Genomic DNA, 21,404 nt, shown 5'->3' with positions numbered 1-21,404 from the left:
TCATACTTTTTGGAAATGTTTAAGATGGTTGAGACCATCCCTGAGGACTTCTTTGACTTTCTCATTCCTCAAAGTGTAAATGAAAGGATTCATTAGGGGGGTGAAAATGCTACTCACTACAGACACCACTTTGTTCGTATACAACCAGCTCGACTGCATTGGCCTTACCTCTATGAAAATAGCACTCCCAAAGGCCAAGGAGACCATAGTAAGGTGGGAGGCACAAGTGGAGAAAGCTTTCTGTTGACCCTCAGTGGATGGGATTTTCAGTATGGTGGAGATAATATAGATATATGAGAGAACGGTCAACACTAAAGGACCAAGCAAGACAATGGAAGCCACTACCAGAGCTATCAATTTAATGAGCTGGGTGTCGGCACAGGCCAGTGCTAAGACTGAGGAAGAATCACAGAAGAAGTGTTCAATGAGGTTGGGGCCACAAAATGGCAGTCGACAGATTAAAACAGTTGATGGAAGAAGAAAGAAGAAAGAAGACAACCAACAACCAAAGACCAAATATACACAAACTCTACTGGTCATGATGGTGGAGTAATGCAATGGGTGACATATTGCTGTGTAACGATCGATGGACATCACAGAGAGAAGGAGAAAATCTGTGGTGAAAAGATAAAAATAGAAATAACCCTGAGCCATGCAGGCAGCATAAGAAATTACATTTTTCTTGGATGCCAGGTTGAGGAGAGCTTTAGGAACAATTACTGAAATCACATTTGTTTCTAAAAAGGCTAAGTTGGCCAGGAAGAAATACATAGGGGTGTGCAGTCGATAGTCCAGACGTATGACCACAATGGTTAAAATGTTCCCAAGTAAGGTGACCATGTAGACCACGATAAGTAACACGAAAATGAAATTCTGCATCTGAGGAGAGCCAGGGAATCCTTCCAGGATGAATTCTATCACAACTGTCTCATTCTTGACTTTCATGTTCTGCAACAGTGACACAAGCCATTGAAATGGGGCATATTACATATTATCTATCTCCTGGAATTTCACTATTTTGGCACTTATTCAGTTGAACTTCGTATTCCTTTGTATTGTCACATAGAGACAGGCTAATGCTGGTAGGAGACACATCTCTGCCTAAGACAAACTTCTTTGGTCTCTCTCTCTACTGAATTTTTGCTTGTTGTTTCATGTTATTTGAAAGCCAAAACAGCAGGAAAGAAATCATGTCGGATTTGTTTTCTGTCTACAATAGTGTGCCTATAGCTCAATAATGCACACTATTGACAACATTACCCCCAGAAAAGAAGAAACATTTTTTAAAAAATCCCAAATGAAATGATACCTTTTTTATTGGACATAACTTAATACATTTCTTGATTAGCTTTCGAAGGTTGCCCTTCTTCGTCAGATCGGAAATAAGCAAATGTCATTTGCTTATTTCCGATCTGACGAAGAAGGGCAACCTTCGAAAGCTAATCAAGAAATGTATTAAGTTATGTCCAATAAAAAAGGTATCATCTTATTTTCTTTTCCATGTTTTATTTTGTTTGATTTCTATTGATAGCCTTAAGAGTGGACTAACACGGCTACCACACTCCTCTACAAATGAAATGAAAAATCCTGTAAATGCTACGGGAGACTACACAAAATTTATTTATTTATTGCATTTGTATCCCACATTTTCCCACCTCTTTGCAGGCTCAATGTGGCTTACAATACATCATGGATAGTGGAAGTAAGAAGAGAATAGTTATTTGGTTTACAGAAGGATTTTGGGTTGCATAGTAATGGAATACATGATAGTAATATAACAGAAGGCATTATTAAACATTTCTGGATGTATGTGGGGAGCTTCATATGTGTTGATCTCTGTGGTATATCTTGTCAAAGAGATGGGTCTTCAGTTGTTTTCGGAAGTTGGTCAGTTCATAGATCGCTTTTAGGTTGCGTGGCAACACGTTCCAGAAATGCGTGCACATATGGGAAAAGGTTGATGCGTGCATTAATTTGTATTTTAGACCTTTGCAATTGGGGAAATGGAGATTAAGGAATGTCCGAGATGATTTTTTAGCATTCCTGGGTGGAAGGTCTATCAAGTCTGACATGTAGCCTGGGGCATCGCCATAGATGATTTTGTGAACTAGGGTACATACATTGAACGTGATGCGTTCTTTGAGTGGGATCCAGTGTAGCTTCTCTCTTAGGGGTTTTGCACTTTCATATTTTGATTTTTCGAATATGAGTCTGGCTGCCGTGTTCTGGGTTGTTTGGAGTTTTTTTAGTATTTGCTCTTTGCAGCCAGCGTAAAGTGAGTTGCAGTAGTCTATACTGACTGAGTACTAATGATTGTACCAGATTACATAAGACGGTCCTTAGGAAGAATGGTCTTATTCTTTTTAATTTCCACATTGAATAGAACATCTTTTTGGTTGTGTTTTTCGCGTGATTTTCAAGTGTTAGGTGTCGATCGATGGTAGCTCCAAGGATTTTTAGGGTATCCGAAATTGCTAGATTTAGTTGTGGTGTGTTGATGGTGGTGAATTTGTTCGTATTGTGTTGAGAGGTGAGTATTAAGCATTGGGTTTTTTCTGCATTAAGTTTCAACTGAAATGCATCTGCCCAGGAGTGCATGATATGTAGATTTTGGTTGATGTCGTTGGAAATTTCTTTTAGGTCTTGTTTGAATGGGATGTAGATCGTTACATCATCAGCGTATATGTATGGGTTGAGGTTTTGGTTTGATAGTAGTTTGGCCAAGGGTATCATCATTAGGTTGAATATGGTCGGAGAAAGGGGGGATCCCTGTGGGACTCCACATTCAGGTGTCCATGTGGCTGATGTAATCGAATTTGATGTCACTTGATATGAGCGTGTGGTTAGGAATCCCTTAAACCAATTAAGAACGTTGCCTCCAATACCGAAGTATTGACAATTTTTAGCCTGTACACCCCTAGTAGTTAAAGAGGCTCATTTTCAATGAACATAGACTTACAAACTTCCAGAGGGGGGGTCTTTTACTAAGCCATGGTAGCATTTTTGGCGTGCGATAAAAAACGTTAGCGCTAAAAGCTAGAGATGCCCATATGTTCCTATGGGCATTTAGGGGTCCTTTTACTAATGTGCACTGAAAAATGACCTGCGGTAGTATAGACGCGTGTTTTGGGCGCGTGCAGAATTATTTTTCAATGCACCTACAAAAAAATGCCTTTTTTTTTTTTGTTGCTAAAAACAGACGAGCGGCAAAATGAAAATTGCCACACATCCATTTTGGGTCTAAGACATTACCGCGTAAAGAATCTGGGCAGTAATGGCCTGTGTGCGCCAAATGCCACTTGGTGCGAGTCTGTTACGCACGCCCGAAAATAAAAAATATTTTTCAGATGCGCATATTAGATGCGCGCCAAAAATGAAATTACTGCAAAAGCCACGTGGTAGTTGGGCAGTAACTCCATTTTGGCACACATTGGGCATGCCTAGACACTTACGTGGCTTAGTAAAAGGGCCCCTTAGCGTGGGCTAATCATTAGCATGCACTTAAAAACACTACCTTGGCTTAGTAAAAGAACCCTTATGTAACTTTGTAAGTGCTTTGAAAATGGGCTCCAAAGCGTGATAAATGCGTTATCAATCACTGAGAGTAAATATTCCCTGACAATATTTTTCCATAGCTAGTGACATAATTCTATCTATTGTTAAATATTCTGTTTAGAGGAACCCACGTACCCTCAGCTCACTACCTTTCTCCCACTCACCAATCCCTATCTCTAGGCTCATCATGTCTCCTTTTCCAAGGAACGCGGTTCTGTTCAATTGTAGTGGTACACTTTGAGTCGTCGTGTCTCATTGGTAATATTTGTGGTGGTTATGCATTTTTGAAAACACTTCCATCAGCTACAATACAGAATAGAAATGTGTTTTCCACAACCATATGAAATGTCTTATTCAGGTCTCAGAATTATGCTTTGTTACGATTTGTTGATATAGTAACATAGTAGATGACGGCAGAAAAAGACCAGCACGATCCATCTAGTCTGCCCACGATAAACTCATATGTGTATACCTTACCTTGATTTGTACCTGTCTTTTTCAGGGCACAGACCGTACAAGTCTGCCCAGCAGTATTTCCCGCCTCCCAACCACCTGTCCCGCCTCCCATTACCGGCTCCAGCACAGACCCCGTATAAGTCTGCCCTCCCCCATCCTAGCCTCTCAACCACCAACCCCTCTTCACCCCGCCACCCAATTTCAGCTAAGCTTCTGTGGATCCATTCCTTCTGCACAGGATTCCTTTATGCCTATCCCACGCATGTTTGAATTCCGTTACCGTTTTCATCTCCACCACCTCCCGCGGGAGGGCATTCCAAGCGTACACCCTCTCCGTGAAGAAATGATATACATTGATCTCCAACCTGCCTTATGATAAAATTAAGCAGCTTTCCTTGTTTCACATCCTTGATGCCACATGTGCCAATGATAAATGCAGTTTTTCATATTGTTTTCAAATTCGTGCCTCTGGGAAGGATGGGAATTAAGAAAAACTAGCTTAGAGAAGCAATGATGTCCGTATTTCAAAAAGAGAAGAATTCACTAATCTAATAATCTGATATGCATAGTTTATGGTGACAAAGTCTGTTCTTCTGACACCTGCACCCAGGCAAATGTAAGAAATTAGAACCGACTCCTCAATGACATCAAGGAAATTGCATCATTTTTAGAAATGTTTTTGAAAAATGAATAAATTCTCAGAAAATATTTTCACTTACCTAAAGCCGCACAATAACATCTGATATATTAGCATATAAATTTATATTAAAGTGATTTATGCAATCAACACATTGCAAGATATGCCTCTGTCACCCCTTTTCTCTAATCACTTCATTTTATATAATTTGCTCCTGCTTTCAACCATGGGAAAATGATTACTCTCGGGCTGCACTCATGAATGTTCATTGCTGGAACCTGTTTGCAACTAAGCACCACCTCTCCCGGGGATTTCCGCCTTTTCTCTGAGAGTCTTGAACCTTCTGTTTTCCTCAGTGCTGTGAATTCTACTAACAGCTGTTTAACACATCCTGATGTTGCAGACCCTAAAAAAAAATCTTCATCTGCAATTAAAATGCTGCCCAGCAGCAATCGGCTCACATCTAAATTTATAAAAACTTTCTTTTTTTTGTTATTGTTGTTAATTTTTCATTTCAGTGATAAACAGTTGCACAGAAAAGTTGGTATGGGGAACTTCTAATAAGGAGAAATGAGAAACACACAACAGTAAGTGGTGGAGGAGTGGCCTAGTGGTTAGAGCACCGGTCTTGCAATCCAGAGGTGGCTGGTTCAAATCCCACTGCTGCTCCTTGTGATCTTGGGCAAGTCACTTAACCCTCCATTGCCTCAGGTACAAACCAAAACTGTGAGCCCTCCTGGGACAGAGAAATATCCAGAGCATCTGAATGTAACTCACCTTGAGCTATTATTGAAAAAAGTGTGAGCAAAATCTAAATTAAATAAGACCAGCTCTGGTTAGCAGCGACTGAAACTCTTCATACTAAGGAGGGAAGTTCATTGCTCTATGTAATAAAAGTGAGCCATATATAGGACAATGAAACCATTGTGACATCACTGATGAGGTTGCCTCTTACTGGTGGAATGAGGCATTATGACGTCACAACATAGATGAGTGGCCTAGTGGTTACAGCACCAGAGGTGGCCAGTTCAAATCCCACTGCTGCTCCTTGTGATCTTGGGCAAAGTCACTTAACCCTCCATTGCCTCGGGCTGAAATATAAATCCACATACGCGACCAGTTTCTCATACGTCTGCACGCAGCTATGGAACGCACTACCGAAGACCATAAAAACAATGCAAGGCCTAACCATCTTCCGAAGGCTACTGAAAATAGATCTTTTCAAGAAGGCATACCACAAAAATCCATCTTAAACACTAAATAACAACACCATATATGACCTACACAAAACCGAACTACTATTACATGACTGATTAACTTCCTTGCTATCAACGATCATACAATACCACTTTAAACCTCATGCTGAGTAGGGTCTCTCTACAGCCAATGACCTAAAGTATGTTACAATTCAATTTACTAATGTATGCTACTATCCAACTTGTATATATACACCATGATCTGTTCCATTTATGTTATGTTCCATGTTTGTCTACCACGTATGCATGCACGTAACGCAATAACATTTGTAAGTCTGTTACCCGGAAATGGCAACCGCCATTACAACACATGTAAGCCACATTGAGCCTGCAAATTGGTGGGAAAATGTGGGATACAAATGCTACAAATAAATAAATACCATGGAGATATTTTAAAGCCTTCCATATCTCCCCTCTCCCAGCTTTCTTCCAAAGTATACATATTGAGATCTTTGTCCACACACACTTTATGACAACATCTACTGACCATTCTAATAGCGACACCAGGCACTGACACGTCTCTTTCAATTGAAAGAAAGCTCTGAAATGAGAAGGGGATAGGATGAAGGTGAAAGGGGACACATTTGGGAGTAACCTGAGGAAATACCTCTTTATGGAAAGGGTGATGGATGCATGGAATGGCCTCCTGGTGGAGGTGGTGGAACCAAAGACTGTAAATGAATTCAAGAAAGTGTGGAAGAAACACAGAGGTTCTCTAAGGAGTACATGATATGGTTTTAGCAGACCGGATAGGCCATGTGGTCTTTACCTGCCTTCATTTTCTATTGTCTATATAACTTTTTATGCTGTAAATAACACAGTACAGTTAAAACTAACCTCAATTCGTGTAGCTACCTGCGTTGTATTACTTATAATTCAGTTAATGGACAATAAAGAACTTTCTTCAGTGTTAACCTCATGAGAAGATGCTGAGAATACCACTACCGATTAACACAGTTATTCTGCTTAATTTTGGCAATTACTCTGTGTAAAATGCAAAACTTTACCACAGTTTAGTAAACAGGACCTTTCACGCTTCAGTTTATTCCAGATACAAGAGAAAGGTTCTTTTTTTTTTAATCAGAATGTTTCTGTTTCTGATCCTATCACTATTCAGCTCATCATAAACTAGAAATTGGCATCCAGAACATTTTTGTTTTGAGATGTTTACTGTGTTGTTTCCGAAAATGTTCACTTCGGCCATTTTTTTTTTCATCTCAAGAGCAAAGCCGTTGAGTAGGCATTCTGCTGAAAGAGGGCATCCCGTTTGGAAAAAAGGGTGTACTCTTTCTTAATTCCTCTCTCGACATCACGCAAAATATGCAATGATGCACTGTTTGGTGCACTATGGCGCTCTTTTACTAAGGCGCATAGGAGCCTATGCGTTTCCAACGCGCATCAAATTGGAACTATCGCCCGGCTACCGCGTGCCCCGGGCAGTAATTCCATTTTTGATGCCTGTCCAAAATGCGTGGTTCTACCGTGTGGCGCTTACCCAGCAGCAATCGGCAGTATATGTGCGCTGACGCTTACTGCCTGGTTAGTGAGTGAGACTTTACCTCTAAGTCAATGGATGGAGGTAAGGTCTCAGGCCGAAAATGGACGCGCATTCATTTAAATTTTGTCACGTCTCAATTTTTGGCCACCAAAAAAGGCCCTTTTTTCTAGGCATACTGAAAAATGGACCTGCACGCGTCTAAAACATGCAGCTACACCAGCGCAGGCCACTTTTCAGCATGCCTTAGTAGTAAATGGGCCCCTATTATTGTAAAGTGAAAACCACAAAAAAAGTGTCTGTACAGTTTTGGGTTTTAACAATATTCAGTGGCAAGGGATGTGTCGCTGACTTTACCTGTGTTGTTGCAAATGACAGCCAAACTCTATCATTGACCATTGGATTAACAGTGAAAGATTCTGTCCAGGAATCTGGGACTCATAAAAAGCTAATATTGTACAGATTTTCCAGTCCATGCAGCAAATCCTGATGGGGAATTTCATATTCTCTTCAACAGTGTATTCCATCTCACAGCGTCTCTCAAGGCTTTTTTTACTTTCTGATTTCTTAAGGTGTAAATGAAGGGGTTCAGCAAGGGAGGTAAAGTGGCAGCCACCAAGGTCACCACTTTGTTTAGGTCTCTTGAATTGTTTTCATATGCCGTTGCCTGTATGAAACTAGCTGACCCAAAGCTGATACTGACCATGCTGAGGTGAGAAGTGCACGTGGAGAAGGCTTTACTCCGACCTGTTCTTGATGAGATCTTCAGGATGGTGAACAGAATATAAATGTAAGACATGGCTATGACCAATGAGCTCCCCGTTAGATAAGTGAAGGATACAATGGAAATGAACAGTTTAAGTACACAAGTGTCACCACAGGACAGTTTTAAAAGTTCAAAGCCATCACAGAAGAAATGGTTAATTTCATTGGGACCACAGAAAGGAGATCTCAACAGGAGAATGAACGTGGGAAGCAGTAAAACAAAAGCAGTTACCCAACAGCCCAGGACTGTTTGAGCACAAACCCGATGAGTCATGATGGTGGCATAATGCATTGGGCGACAGATGGCTACATAGCGATCTATGGACATAACTGTGAGAAGTGAAAGATCTGTGCCCAGCAGGAGATAAAAAAAATAGCATTGTATGAAACAATTGGAAAAAGAAATTGACTTCTTCTCTGACACAAGGATAACCAACATTTTGGGGACAAAAAGAGAGGTAAAGCAGGCTTCCAAGAGAGATAAACAAGCGAGGAAGAAATACATGGGGCTGTGAAGATGATAGTTAACAGCAATTATGCAAATTGTTAATAGGTTCCCCGTTACTGTTACGATGTAGATGATGGAAAACATGATGGGAAGAAAGATCCGAAGTTCAGGAGCATCAGAGAGTCCAAGCAGAATGAACTCGGTCACGAATGTCTTGTTTCTCAGCTCTGCAAATGACATGTGAGTCAGCTGAAACGATACACAAAGTTTATGACGTTATTCTAGATCTTTGTAGCATTCAGCTCTGGTTGTAGGAGGTTAGTCCCTTGGCTTTCCCTCGTTATTAACCTAACCACCTCCCGATGAACGTTCAACTCTGTATTCAGTAGAAATCATCTATTCTCATACACTGTTTGTTTATTTATGAACTTAGTTGATTGTTAATCTGCTTCACCATGAACTCTTCTCCCTAATCAAGTGGCAACAACATTTTGTGCATCGTTAACCAACAATGTTGAAAAGATATCAATAAAATATAAACAATATAAAAAACCCCTTAAACAATAACCGGTTCTTGGATACAGGAAATCAAATGAAACAGGGGCATGGTCATAAGAGAAAGCCTTTGGCTGTCTCATGAAAAGCGCACTGTAAAAACTGACAAAGAGGGAAATTGAATATTTCTAAAGGAAAGTCCTAACCATCACATTGCTATTGTTTGTTGCCTGTCGAGTTATTCTAGAATAGGGTTTTATGGTTTATTTTGACTTACTATACCGCCTTTCCTGGGAACATCACAACATGATTTATAATCAATTACTAATGAATTAAAATGAGATCTAGAAAGGAACAACAAAATACTGGAGGAGTGGGGATGGGGTGGGAGGAAGCAGTGTTTGCTTGGTTTCTTTTTAAGCCTTACAATAAATACTGCAGCCAAGATTGAAATAAAGCTCTACCAGTAGCAAGTCACTGCATTGCAGGTAGATTAGATCCTAGCTCATGCATTAGGCATGGAAGAGAGGTTAGGGTGAGTGGGCTAAGAAGGAACGGGAGGCTTACAGGGCTCTTACAAAATCCGAATGTCAAAAAAGTGGAGAAGACATCATCATAAATTCAGGTTTTGATCCTATAGGGTATCAAACTTTGGAACTCGGTACTTAATTGACGAGGGACTATCAAACCATCTTTATAATCATTCTCCATGCAAAATTTGGGGATTCTCAAATGTAGAATTTTGAACAAAGTTTTAAAAACCCATTAAAAAAAATGTTTTTTTAGATGTTTAACTTATTCGGTCACTAATGGGAGATACTACAAGCTAAAGACAACCATTCCACCCATGCAGGTATGAGACTGTTGCAGAAGGTGCCACTGTCAAGTTCTCTGACCCTCTGAGGGGCATAATCGAACGGGGTGCCCAAGTTTTCCTGAGGGCGTCCTCGCGAAGGGGCGGGGAAACCGGTATTATGGGCATCCATCTTTTGTTTCAATAATACGGTCGGGGACGCCCAAATCTCAACATTTAGGTTGACCTTAGAGATGGTCGACCTTAGAGATGGTTGTCCCCGGTTTTCAGCGATAATGGAAACCGAGGACGCCCATCTCAGAAACGACCAAATCCAAGCCCTTTGGTCGTGGGAAGAGCCAGCATTCGAGGTGCACTGGTCCTCCTGACATGCCAGGACACCAACCAGGCACCCTAGGGGGCACTGCAGTGGACTTCATAAATTGCTTCCAGGTGCATACCTTCCTTACCTTGTGTGCTGAGCCCCCCCCCCCAAAACCCACAACCCACAACTGTACACCACTACCATAGCCCTAAGGGGTGAAGGGGGGCACCTACATGTGGGTACAGTGGGTTTCTTGTGGGTTTTACCACCACAAGTGTAACAGGTAGGAGGGGAATGGACATGGGTCCGCTTGCCTGAAGTGCACTGCACCCCAAAAAACTGCTCCAGGGACCTGCATACTGCTGTCATGGAGCTGGGTATGACATTTGAGGCTGGCATAGAGGCTAGCAAAAAACTAATAAAATTGTTTTTATAGGGTGGGAGGGGGTTAGTGACCACTGGGGGAGTAAGGGGAGGTCATCTCAGATTCCCTCTGGTGGTCATCTGGTCAGTTCGGGCACCTTTTTGAGGCTTGGTCGCAAGAAAAAATGGACCAAGTAAAGTTGGCCAAGTGTTTGTCAGGGATGCCCTTCTTTTTTTCCATTATCGGCCTAGGACGCCCATGTGTTAAGCACGCCCCAGTCCCACCTTCGCTATGCTTCCGACATGCCCCCCAGGAACTATGGTCATCCCCGCGACGGAAATCAGTTGAGGGGGCCCAAATCGGCTTAAAATTATGCCGATTTGGGCAACCCTGTGAGAAGGACACCCATCTCCCGATTTGTGTTGAAAGATGGGCACCCTTCTCTTTCGAAAATAAGCCTTCAAGTCTCAGTTGAGAAGTATTTTGTGATCCATTTAATTCCTTGAATATTTGGAAATTGATATTGAAAAGTATTTTTCACTTTTTCAAAATTGCATTTATAAATAATCATGACAAGCCTTCTTTGGGTACATCATTGTACAGAGAAAAATTACATAGCAGCATGGAAGATGATTTCAGATAAAAACCAGTATGGTCCAGGAAAGTGGCCAGAGGTGTAACAACCTTGACAATGCTTTGTCAATAGAGCAATGAGGTACCTTTCAGGAAATAAAATTAATTAGCATTTGGTCTCCACTTTTTTGACTAATGAGAACCAGGAAAGCCTCACCTAGCTTACATTGCACCAGTTACCTACACAGATTATAAGCCCTGTTGCCCAAGAACCTAACTACCATATCTGACATGTAACTCACCTGCAACAGAAGTTCAGAAAGGCAAGCAATCAAAAATTTGCTAAGATTTTTAGCCAAAAAGACTGCACTTCATACAATCAGACCTTATGACAATCAGACCTAGCAAAACATACTCAATCAGTACATGTCAATAGATTACCAATTAATTACCATAATAGGTTAAAGTTCTTATACTATCTCATAGATCTTTCTGTAAGGGTTTGGTATTCTACCTCTTCATTTGTCTATCCTCATGAGCGAACTCTACATTTATAGGTAATTCCCACTTTGTCTCTCCTTCCCCCCCCCCCCCCCCCCCCCCCCCCCCCCCTCACCGGATACTATGAGACGATTGGCTTTCTTTTATCTTCCTCCTGCATTATGTCACATGCTGTTTGCTGATCGGTTGGCTGTTCCTTTGTTCTCTCTGTGGATTAACTTGCATACATAAAGGAATTCAAGCCTATCAGCTTCTTCTCAGAGAAAGTTGATTGTGACCCCTGAGGCAGGCGCTTTGGCGCCGAAACACGGACCGTGTCGGGTCCTTGATATTGATATGAATATTCTGAATACACTGTTTTTTGAGATTATCTCCCTATTGGTTTGCGCATTTGTCAGCCTCTACTTTTGCTGTTTTGCTATACATTACATTGCCCCATATCTACCTCCCAGACCCTCTACCCCAGCCTACCCAACTATCCCATACCTTCCCCATCTTTACCACAATATACAGTCTTTTCATTGTATATTGTACATTTTATATCATAACCCTACCATTATGTAAGATGCATTGAACCTGCTACGAGTGGGAAAGTGCGGGGTATAAATGTGACAAATAACTAAATTATGGATGGAATGGAAACCAATTAAAAAAAAATTGTTAAAAAGAATTAAAATCTCATTTTTTATACTTGCATTTTCTACTTTCTAGTTCTGTTTTTTTTTATATTGGCTGATGCATCAATGACAAAATGATTTAGCTTGTATTTTGCATGTTTTTATTTTACATTTTTTTTTTATTTCCCACTCATGGCAGGCTCAATGCGGCTTACATATTATATACAGGTACTTGTACCTGGGGCAATGGAGGGTTAAGTGACTTGCCCAGAGTCACGAGGAGCTGCCTGTGCCTGAAGTGGAAATCGAACTCAGTTCCTCAGGACCAAAGTCCACCACCCTAACCACTAGGCCACTCCTCCACTGTTGCTACTATTTGAGATTCTACATAGAATGTTGCTATTCCACTAGCAACTTTCCATGTAGAAGTCGGCCCTTGCAGATCACCAATGTGGCCGCGCAGGCTTCTGCTTCTGTGAGTCTGACGTCCTGCATGTACGTGCAGGACGTCGGACTCACAGAAACAGAAGCCTGCGCAGCCTTCTACATGGAATGTTGCTAGTGGAATAGCAACATTCCATGTAGAATCTCCAACAGTAGCAACATTCCATGTAGAATCTCCAATAGTATCTATTTTATTTTTGTTAAATTTGTACCCCGCGCTTTCCCACTCATGGCGGGCTCAATGCGGCTTACATGGGGCAATGGAGGGTTAAGTGACTTGCCCAGAGTCACAAGGAGCTGCCTGTGCCTGAAGTGGGAATCGAACTCAGTTCCTCAGGACCAAAGTCCACCACCCTAACCACTAGGCCACTCCTCCACTGTTGCTACTATTGAGATTCTACATAGAATGTTGCTATTCCACTAGCAACTTTCCATGTAGAAGTCGGCCCTTGCAGATCACCAATGTGGCCGCGCAGGCTTCTGCTTCTGTGAGTCTGACGTCCTGCATGTACGTGCAGGACGTCGGACTCACAGAAACAGAAGCCTGCGCAGCCTTCTACATGGAATGTTGCTAGTGGAATAGCAACATTCCATGTAGAATCTCCAACAGTAGCAACATTCCATGTAGAATCTCCAATAGTATCTATTTTATTTTTGTTAAATTTGTACCCCGCGCTTTCCCACTCATGGCGGGCTCAATGCGGCTTACATGGGGCAATGGAGGGTTAAGTGACTTGCCCAGAGTCACAAGGAGCTGCCTGTGCCTGAAGTGGGAATCGAACTCAGTTCCTCAGGACCAAAGTCCACCACCCTAACCACTAGGCCACTCCTCCACTGTTGCTACTATTTGAGATTCTACATGGAATGTTGCTATTCCACTAGAAGTCGGCCCTTGCAGATCACCAATGTGGCCGCGCAGGCTTCTGCTTCTGTGAGTCTGACGTCCTGCATGTACGTGCAGGACGTCGGACTCACAGAAACAGAAGCCTGCGCAGCCTTCTACATGGAATGTTGCAGGTGGAATAGCAACATTCCATATAGAATCTCCAATAGTATTTATTTTATTTTTGTTACATTTGTACCCTGCGCTTTCCCACTCATGGCAGGCTCAATGCGGCTTACATGGGGCAATGGAGGGTTAAGTGACTTGCCCAGAGTCACAAGGAGCTGCCTGTGCCTGAAGTGTAAACCATTTAGATCTTTGAATAGGAGGAACTGTATGGAAATATAAATAATTGATGAGGGAAATTTCCGGGAAGAGACAAAAAAGAGAGAGAATGAGCGAGTTAAAGAAATACTGACCAGTGTCGACATCTTATAGTAACTAGTAACCAAGAACTGAGAAACAAGTCACATCTATTCACTGATAATAAAACAGAGGCACAAGCTAGATTTGCTTATATGACGTGTGTTTGCAGTGTATTCTTTCTCTGTAGAGTTTTCCTACTTTTACACTGGACAGTTCATTTTATTCACTGAACACTAATCCTTCCGGAGCTAATCAAGTAAATTTATCGATTATTACACTCTCTGAACTAAGGCTACTCCTTATCCCTCACATCAGTACTAACCGTCTCCTCCCATCGTTCATTTCCAGTCCAGGCTCACCTTTTTTATAAAATGATAAATACAGATATCCAGACCTCTATATATCCTGATCCTCCTCTTCTGATAATCACTTCCGAGAAACGGGGGGTCCAGTTTCCATCACTCTGCAGCAAGGAAGCATTTTTGTACACCTACCAAATAACTCTACGTTGGTCAACTGTTGGACTTGTTGAGATGAGATGCTGTCAGCACCTGGGCAAACATGTAAGTTAGTTCCAATAAATGCTCTTCTTTATCTCCAAAATTTTCACTGAATGTATCGGGGTGTTAAAGAGTAAGGTTTACTGATTTGCAGTAAAACTCATGAACGTTTCTGCGTTTCTTACTTTCAACACTAGAAGGTAACCCAAACACCGCTGTTAATTCTGAACTATGGTGCATTGCTTTAATTTATAGAGTTCTCAGAGGCACCTCGGTCAATGCCCTGTTTCAGTCTATTTGTGGGTGAAACATCTCGTTTCCCAACTCTTTTAAGAGGAAATGACTCTACTAATGACTTCAAGACAAAAACACTGCTGAAATTACAGACTGAAGCCTAGCTCAGATTCTCCGGAGGACACCAATCTATTATAGCTACTGGGAACCAAAATTAGAACCCTTCAATGTTTGAATCTTCAAACAATCACCAGTGTAATATGAATTTAATCTGCACGAGTTATTGGGTAACCTATTTCCTTTTCAAGGATGCACTAGCTTCCCCCTCTGTGGCACCAAAGGGGGCAACTAGGAAGAGGTTGCTGACATTTCTGTTGCACGTGTAAGACTTTTGACATCAGGCACAAAACCCACGGATTTCTGCTCATTGCCATCTTGTCAATACCTCTTGTGCAACGTAGGCATAGAGGAAGGAAGAGCGCCTCCATGAAGAAAAGGGCTAAAACAATATAACTTTTGTGGCCCTCGGCAACTTGTATGGCAACCAGAAACCTCCATTTCTAAGGATCATGTGACTGCTTTGGAATGGAGTTCATAAAGGGTCAGGTATTTTCTAAAGGAACTAATGACATAATCTTGCAACTCAGCAGTTTTCCAGACCTCACAGACTAGGTGGGCATGGGGCAGAATTCCCTCTAAGCGGTATTAACTCGTGCCTAAGCACATTAGTTTAGATCAGTGCATTTTTTCTAGTGAAAAAGGTGCCGGTAGTCAAATGTGAGGTCACCCTTCAGGGGTGGGGTGATCACTGAGGGACCCACCCCACAATAGCCAGGCCCCCTGCAACCAGTCACAGAATCTATGACGAGGCAGAATCGATGTGTAGGGCCTGAGCGCTTTCATTAAAACTTGGAGACCATGGGTCAATTTTAGAAGACAATGGAAAAGGTGCTGGTACTCAGTACCTCCAAGTACCCCCTCAAAAAAAGCCCTGGTTTAGATTGATAAATAGGGATATATTTATCCATATTTAAAATCAGTACATGGGGAGGGAGGGGCAGCAATTTAATAACTGGGCATCTTTATTTATCAGCTCTAAAGGTGAATAATTGGAGTACTTTCTTATAATGGAACCAAGGCCCTCAGGTACTAATGTTTTCAAGTCCAAACTCAAAGCCCACCTCTTTACCACTGCTTTTGATTCCTAACTCACTTGCCCTGTCCTTTTTATCCTCACCTCTTTATTCCCTTGCCCTTAATTGTTCTGTCTGTCTGCCTGTCTTATCTAGATTGTAAGCTCTTTGAGTGTATGGTGTGCAGCGCTGCGTATGCCTTGTAGAGCTATAGAAATGATAAGTAGTAGTAGTACTGTGAAACTAACACTAGAGGTCACAGCAGCCATTTTCTGCAAGGAGGCCATGATAGGCAGGAGAGAGTGGGCGTTGTTCCAGCTTGTGCAACCCCACTAGACTACCAGAAATGAAAAAAAGTTGCCTTAGTAGTGAGCAAATCGGCAGCATGCTTCTGCCATCCACACCGGCATGCCTGTGAGTGCTCAGTTAGTGGTTATATTCAGCAGAACTGTCCAGTTGAGTGGCAATGAATATTACCGCCTAAGTGGCTACATACAACTTAACCATGCAGGAGCATCTCCTGTCCAGCTAAATCACTTTGAATATCAGAAGGATTAGTGATGGACTTCTGCTCCCACCTCAGGACAACCATGACAGGCACAGTCAGCCATGGCACCTTCTAGAACCGGGCAAATGCTAAGAGCTGAAGACATTGTCGTTGCTTAATCAAACCAAAAGCAAAATAAAATTCCCTCCCCCAGCTCCTTGACCTACTGCCCCTTTTCAGTTGGCGTACTGGTGCAGGGGGAACATGTCCAGCTCTTAATTTTACCCGGACAATTATTCAATTAGCAGAGTATAATCTTTGAAAATCTCTCTCCCCTTGGCCTTGCATTTCAACAAAAAGAATCATTCAAGTATTTTATATGAAGTACAAAATACACATTTACAGGATTTAATTTCCACACGAAACAGAAGTGGAAATGGGAGGCCGTTAAGAAGGTTGGGGGAGGGGAGGAAGGGCAGGAGCAACTGGAGAAGAGGGGCTGGATTAGGGAGCAAGAATGGCTGTTCTTCGATCTGCTCCAGTCTAACCCCCTCCCTCCATTTCCCTGCAGGTGCCCGGAACGAAGGTAGAACCCCAAAATGAAGAAAACGACAAGCGGATCGCAATAACTACAGAATATAACAGAAGCAGGAGAACACTAGGGATGGGGCAGCTGGAAAGTTTTTGTTTCATGTTTGCAGTGTTGTTTTGGGGAATGCTCGTTTTGTTCTGTTTTTATTTTTTTCCCCCAGGCATTTGCTTGCTATAGGAGCTATGTCATCGAGAGGGTACATTATACGAATAGAGACCCTCGGTTTTCCACTGCCTGTAAACAAGGCACAATCTTCCGAAGATTAGTTTAGTTCATTGGCTATTTAATATGACTCTCAGGACAAATCACTCCTTTCTGTACCCTTCTCCACCACCGCTAACTCCAGACTCCGCCCCTTCTGCCTCGCATCACCTTATGCCTGGAACAGACTTCCCGAGCCCATACGCCATGCGCCCCTCCCTGCCCATTTTCAAGTCCTTACTCAAGTCCCATCTCTTCTCCCTTGCTTTTGGTGCCTAACCACCTTCCCATTCCTGATACCTACACTGACTACATAGTTTTTACCTTTAGATTGTAAGCTCTCTTGAGCAGGGACTGTCCTTCCCCATGTTTAAACTTGTACAGCGCTGCGTAACCCTGGCAGCGCTATAGAAATGCTAAGTAGTAGTAGTAATATACGCCCTTCATAATATCAGAGCCGTTAACAATAAAAGCAATTAAGCAATAGCATCTTAAAGGAACTAATGCAAGAAAAGAGAGAATAGAAAAAGCTAGAGGATAGCGAAAAGAAAAGGGAGCCAAGAGCCATCAAGAACAGGGTCATGCCTGAGAGGCTTTATAGTGAAAACAGTGCACAATATTTGCATAGAGGATTCATTCTTTTCAAAGGTTGCAGACTCTTTTCTGGAGAATGTGTTCATCCATGCGCGTGCACAATGGTCCATTAGACAACTGTCCCTTAAAGAAAATTGGCAGAAGCTCTTAACTTCGTAGCTGTTTTGGGACATTTTGGTGAAACATCCAGAAAATACTTTGTCAAGTTTTTTTTTTTGTTACATTTGTACCCCGTGCTTTCCCACTCATGGCAGGCTCAATGCGGCTTACATGGGGCAATGGAGGGTTAAGTGACTTGCCCAGAGTCACAAGGAGCTGCCTGAGCCTGAAGTGGGAATCGAACTCAGTTCCTCAGTTCCCCAGGACCAAAGTCCGCCACCCTAACCACTGGGCCACTCCTCCACTGTTGCTGCTATTTGAGATTCTACATGGAACGTTGCTATTCCACTAGCAACATTCCATGTAGAAGTCGGCCCTTGCAGATCACCAATGTGGCCGCGCAGGCTTCTGCTTCTGTGAGTCTGACGTCCTGCACGTACGTGCAGGATGTCAGACTCACAGAAACAGAAGCCTGCGCAGCCTTCTACGTGGAATGTTGCTAGTGGAATAGCAACATTCCATGTAGAATCTCCAATAGTAGCAACATTCCATGTAGAATCTCCAATAGTAGCAACATTCCATTTAGAATCTCAAAGAGTAGCAACATCCCATGTAGAATCTCCAATAGTAGCAACATTCCATGTAGAATCTTAAAGAGTAGCAACATTCCATGTAGAATCTCCAATAGTATCTATTTTATTTTTGTTACATTTGTATCCTGCGCTTTCCCACTCATGGCAGGCTCAATGCGGCTTACATGGGGCAATGGAGGGTTAAGTGACTTGCCCAGAGTCACAAGGAGCTGCCTGTGCCTGAAGTGGGAATCGAACTCAGTTCCTCAGTTCCCCAGGACCAAAGCTTATTATGTAAGAAGAAAACCATCATCCCATCCCATCCTGTAATTATTCAGAGCTCCGTGCCCAACGTTCCTTCTGAGATAGGCAGGAGTCCTGCTGCTCACGTTCCTACCTTTTGGTTTGGGCAGTAATCTCCTGGTTTCAACTGCGCCAGGCAGGCGAGTCCTACAGAAATTCCCAGGGTAACTGCCTGCCCGTCATAAGTGAAATTGAAGAATTGCTGCCCCACCACTGATCGTAGGCACATAGGCCGAGGACTCCTGCATACCTTAGAGGACACCATTGCCCATGTCTTCTTCACCCTTTGAAATTCTAATTTGCAACAACATTAAAAGGGCCCTTTTTACCAAGCTGTGGCGCTGGTGTTGGAGTGTGTTTTACACGTACGCTGAGGAACCTTTTACCACAGCTGGTAAAAGGGAAGTCTCGTCTTCCTGCAGGAAGTGGCCGTGCGGCAAGTAAAGCACTTGATGCATAGCCACTTTGGGGGAAGCCCTTACCGCCACCATTGAAGTGGCGGTAAGGGTTCCCGCGTTAACCCGGTGGTAACCGGGCAGTGCGTGGTACTGCACGATTACCGCCGGGTACACTCTAGCGCTACAAAAATAAATAGATTTTTGTAGCGCTGGAAATGACGACGTGCTAGGGGTGGGAAGTACAGCCAGGCTGCTGTAGCCTGGCCGTACTTCCTGTATAGAGAGTGGTAAGTGCGCATTGGGCTTACCGCTGCTTTGTAGAAAGAGCCTTAAGTAGCCATTTCCTAACCAATCTTTTACACCTTTTAGACATTCACCAGAAATTGTTGGCTTTGCTCTACCTTCTCCCATAGTTGTTATGAGAATCAGGGGGCTTCAGTTCCCAAGCCTAATTCTTCTCCGATGTATAGAGTCCCTCAGAGCTCTCTTTACATCTTCATTCCTCAAAGTATAAACGAAAGGGTTCAGCAGTGGAACAACAATGGCACTCAGCACAGTCACTGTCTTGCCGATACCCAACAAGTGACCTGACACGGTGCCGATATTGGTGAAAAGAGAGCTTCCGTAGACCAAAAGGACGATGGTGAGATGGGAGGCACAGGTCGATAAGGCCTTGGATTGTCTCTGGAGAGAAGACATTCTGAAGATGGTGAAGAAGATGCAGAAGTAGGTTGCTCCAGTTAAGAGTAAGGATCCCAGGATTACAAATGAACCTACCAGAATGCAGATGAGTCGGAGGAAGCTTGTGTCTGAGCATGCCAATTCTAAGATGGCTGAAGTATCGCAGAAAAAGTGATCAATTTTGTTGGGGCCAGAGAAAGATAACCTAGAGAGTAGAATTATGGGTAGGAGAAGACACAGAAAAGCAGCTACCCAGCAGCCAAGGACCATCAACGCACTAACACTATGGTTCATAATGGTGGGGTAATGCAGTGGGTGACATATAGCCAGATAGCGGTCAATAGACATGACGGAGAGCAGGAAAAAATCCACCGTCCCCAGATAAAAATAGACATAGCACTGAGACAGACAACTGGCATAAGAGATAGTTTTGCAGCTCGATATCAAATTCCTCAAGATGCCAGGCAGGATCAGAGTTATAAACAGAGCTTCCAAGAAAGACAGGTTGCAAAGGAAAAAGTACATTGACGTGTGGAGGCGATAATCCAGACATATTACTACAATAATGATAAGGTTGCCCATTAGTGTTATTAGGAAAATCATTAAGAAGACCACAAAGAGCGCAGTCTGTAGCATCGGGGTCCCAGGGAACCCCAGCAGAATGAATTCTTCAACACTGGTGTGATTTCTCATACCAATAATGGTATCTTACCTGAGAAGTAAAAGAGTGATACACAAAGAAAAGCCTATGTTAATCTCACTTTTCATACGCCAATAACACCACGCTAGACAAAAATGCCATTAGATGCAAGAGGGAGTGGTCAATTCTAGTTATTTCCTCTCTGAGCACACCACCCGAACTCTCATCCACTCTCTCATTACCTCTCGCCTTGACTACTGCAACCTACTCCTCACTGGCCTCCCACTTAGCCATCTATCCCCCCTTCAGTTCATTCAGAACTCGGCTGCATGACTTACCTTCCGCCTGAACTGATATTCTCATATCACCCCTCTCCTCAAGTCACTTCACTGGCTTCTGATCAGGTACCGCATACAGTTCAAGCTTCTCCTACTAACCTACAAATGCACTCAATCTGCAGCCCCTCCTTACCTCTCAACCCTCATCTCCCCTTACGTTCCTACTAGTAACCTCCGCTCTCAAGACAAATCCCTCCTTTCAGTACCCTTCTCCTACACCGCCAACTCCAGGCTCCGCCCTTTCTGCCTCGCCTCACCCCATGCGAGGAACAAACTCCCCGAACCCATACGCCAGGCCTCCTCCCTGCCCATCTTCAAATCACTGCTTAAAGCCCACCTCTTCAATGTCGCCTTCGGCACCTAACCACTACACCTCTACTCAGGATATCTAGACTGCCCCAACTTGACATTTCGTTATTTAGATTGTAAGCTCCTTTCAGCAGGGACCACCCTTCTTTGTTAATTTGTACAGCGCTGCGTAACCCTAGTAGCGCTCTAGAAATGTTAAGTAGTAGTAGTAGTAGTAGTATTACATATAGCAGTGATTTAACCAGAGCTGAGATTGTGATGTCATAATGCCTCATTCCACCAATGCCTAAGAGCCAACCTCATCAGTGATGTCACAATGGCTCGACTGTCCTATACTTGGCCCACTTCCC

The 21,404-nt window shown here is 42.9% G+C and overlaps 3 protein-coding genes across 3 annotated transcripts; all 3 read right to left on the bottom strand.

Annotated features, from left to right (window-relative positions):
- Nucleotides 1-948, bottom strand: LOC115457321 (olfactory receptor 6M1-like). The gene has a single exon (XM_030186741.1). It carries the CDS (start codon nucleotides 943-945, stop codon nucleotides 1-3), a length of 945 nt encoding a protein of 314 aa, XP_030042601.1. The 5' UTR covers nucleotides 946-948.
- Nucleotides 949-7,898: 6,950 nt separating this feature from the next.
- LOC115457320 (olfactory receptor 2AP1-like) lies at nucleotides 7,899-8,852 on the bottom strand. Its single transcript, XM_030186740.1, has one exon. It carries the CDS (start codon nucleotides 8,850-8,852, stop codon nucleotides 7,899-7,901), a length of 954 nt encoding a protein of 317 aa, XP_030042600.1.
- A 10,669-nt stretch (nucleotides 8,853-19,521) lies between these two features.
- LOC115457319 (olfactory receptor 6T1-like) lies at nucleotides 19,522-20,460 on the bottom strand. The gene has a single exon (XM_030186739.1). It carries the CDS (start codon nucleotides 20,458-20,460, stop codon nucleotides 19,522-19,524), a length of 939 nt encoding a protein of 312 aa, XP_030042599.1.
- Between the last annotated feature and the right edge of the window lie 944 nt (nucleotides 20,461-21,404).

Source organism: Microcaecilia unicolor, chromosome 14 (assembly GCF_901765095.1).
Source record: "Microcaecilia unicolor chromosome 14, aMicUni1.1, whole genome shotgun sequence".
NCBI classification, from domain to species: domain Eukaryota; kingdom Metazoa; phylum Chordata; class Amphibia; order Gymnophiona; family Siphonopidae; genus Microcaecilia; species Microcaecilia unicolor.
This window is presented reverse-complemented; position numbering and strand designations above follow the sequence as displayed.

Coding starts and splice junctions, on each gene's coding strand:
- LOC115457321 (XM_030186741.1), bottom strand. CDS start 945: ATGAAAGTCAAGAATGAGACAGTTGTGATAGAATTCATCCTGGAAGGA.
- LOC115457320 (XM_030186740.1), bottom strand. CDS start 8,852: ATGTCATTTGCAGAGCTGAGAAACAAGACATTCGTGACCGAGTTCATT.
- LOC115457319 (XM_030186739.1), bottom strand. CDS start 20,460: ATGAGAAATCACACCAGTGTTGAAGAATTCATTCTGCTGGGGTTCCCT.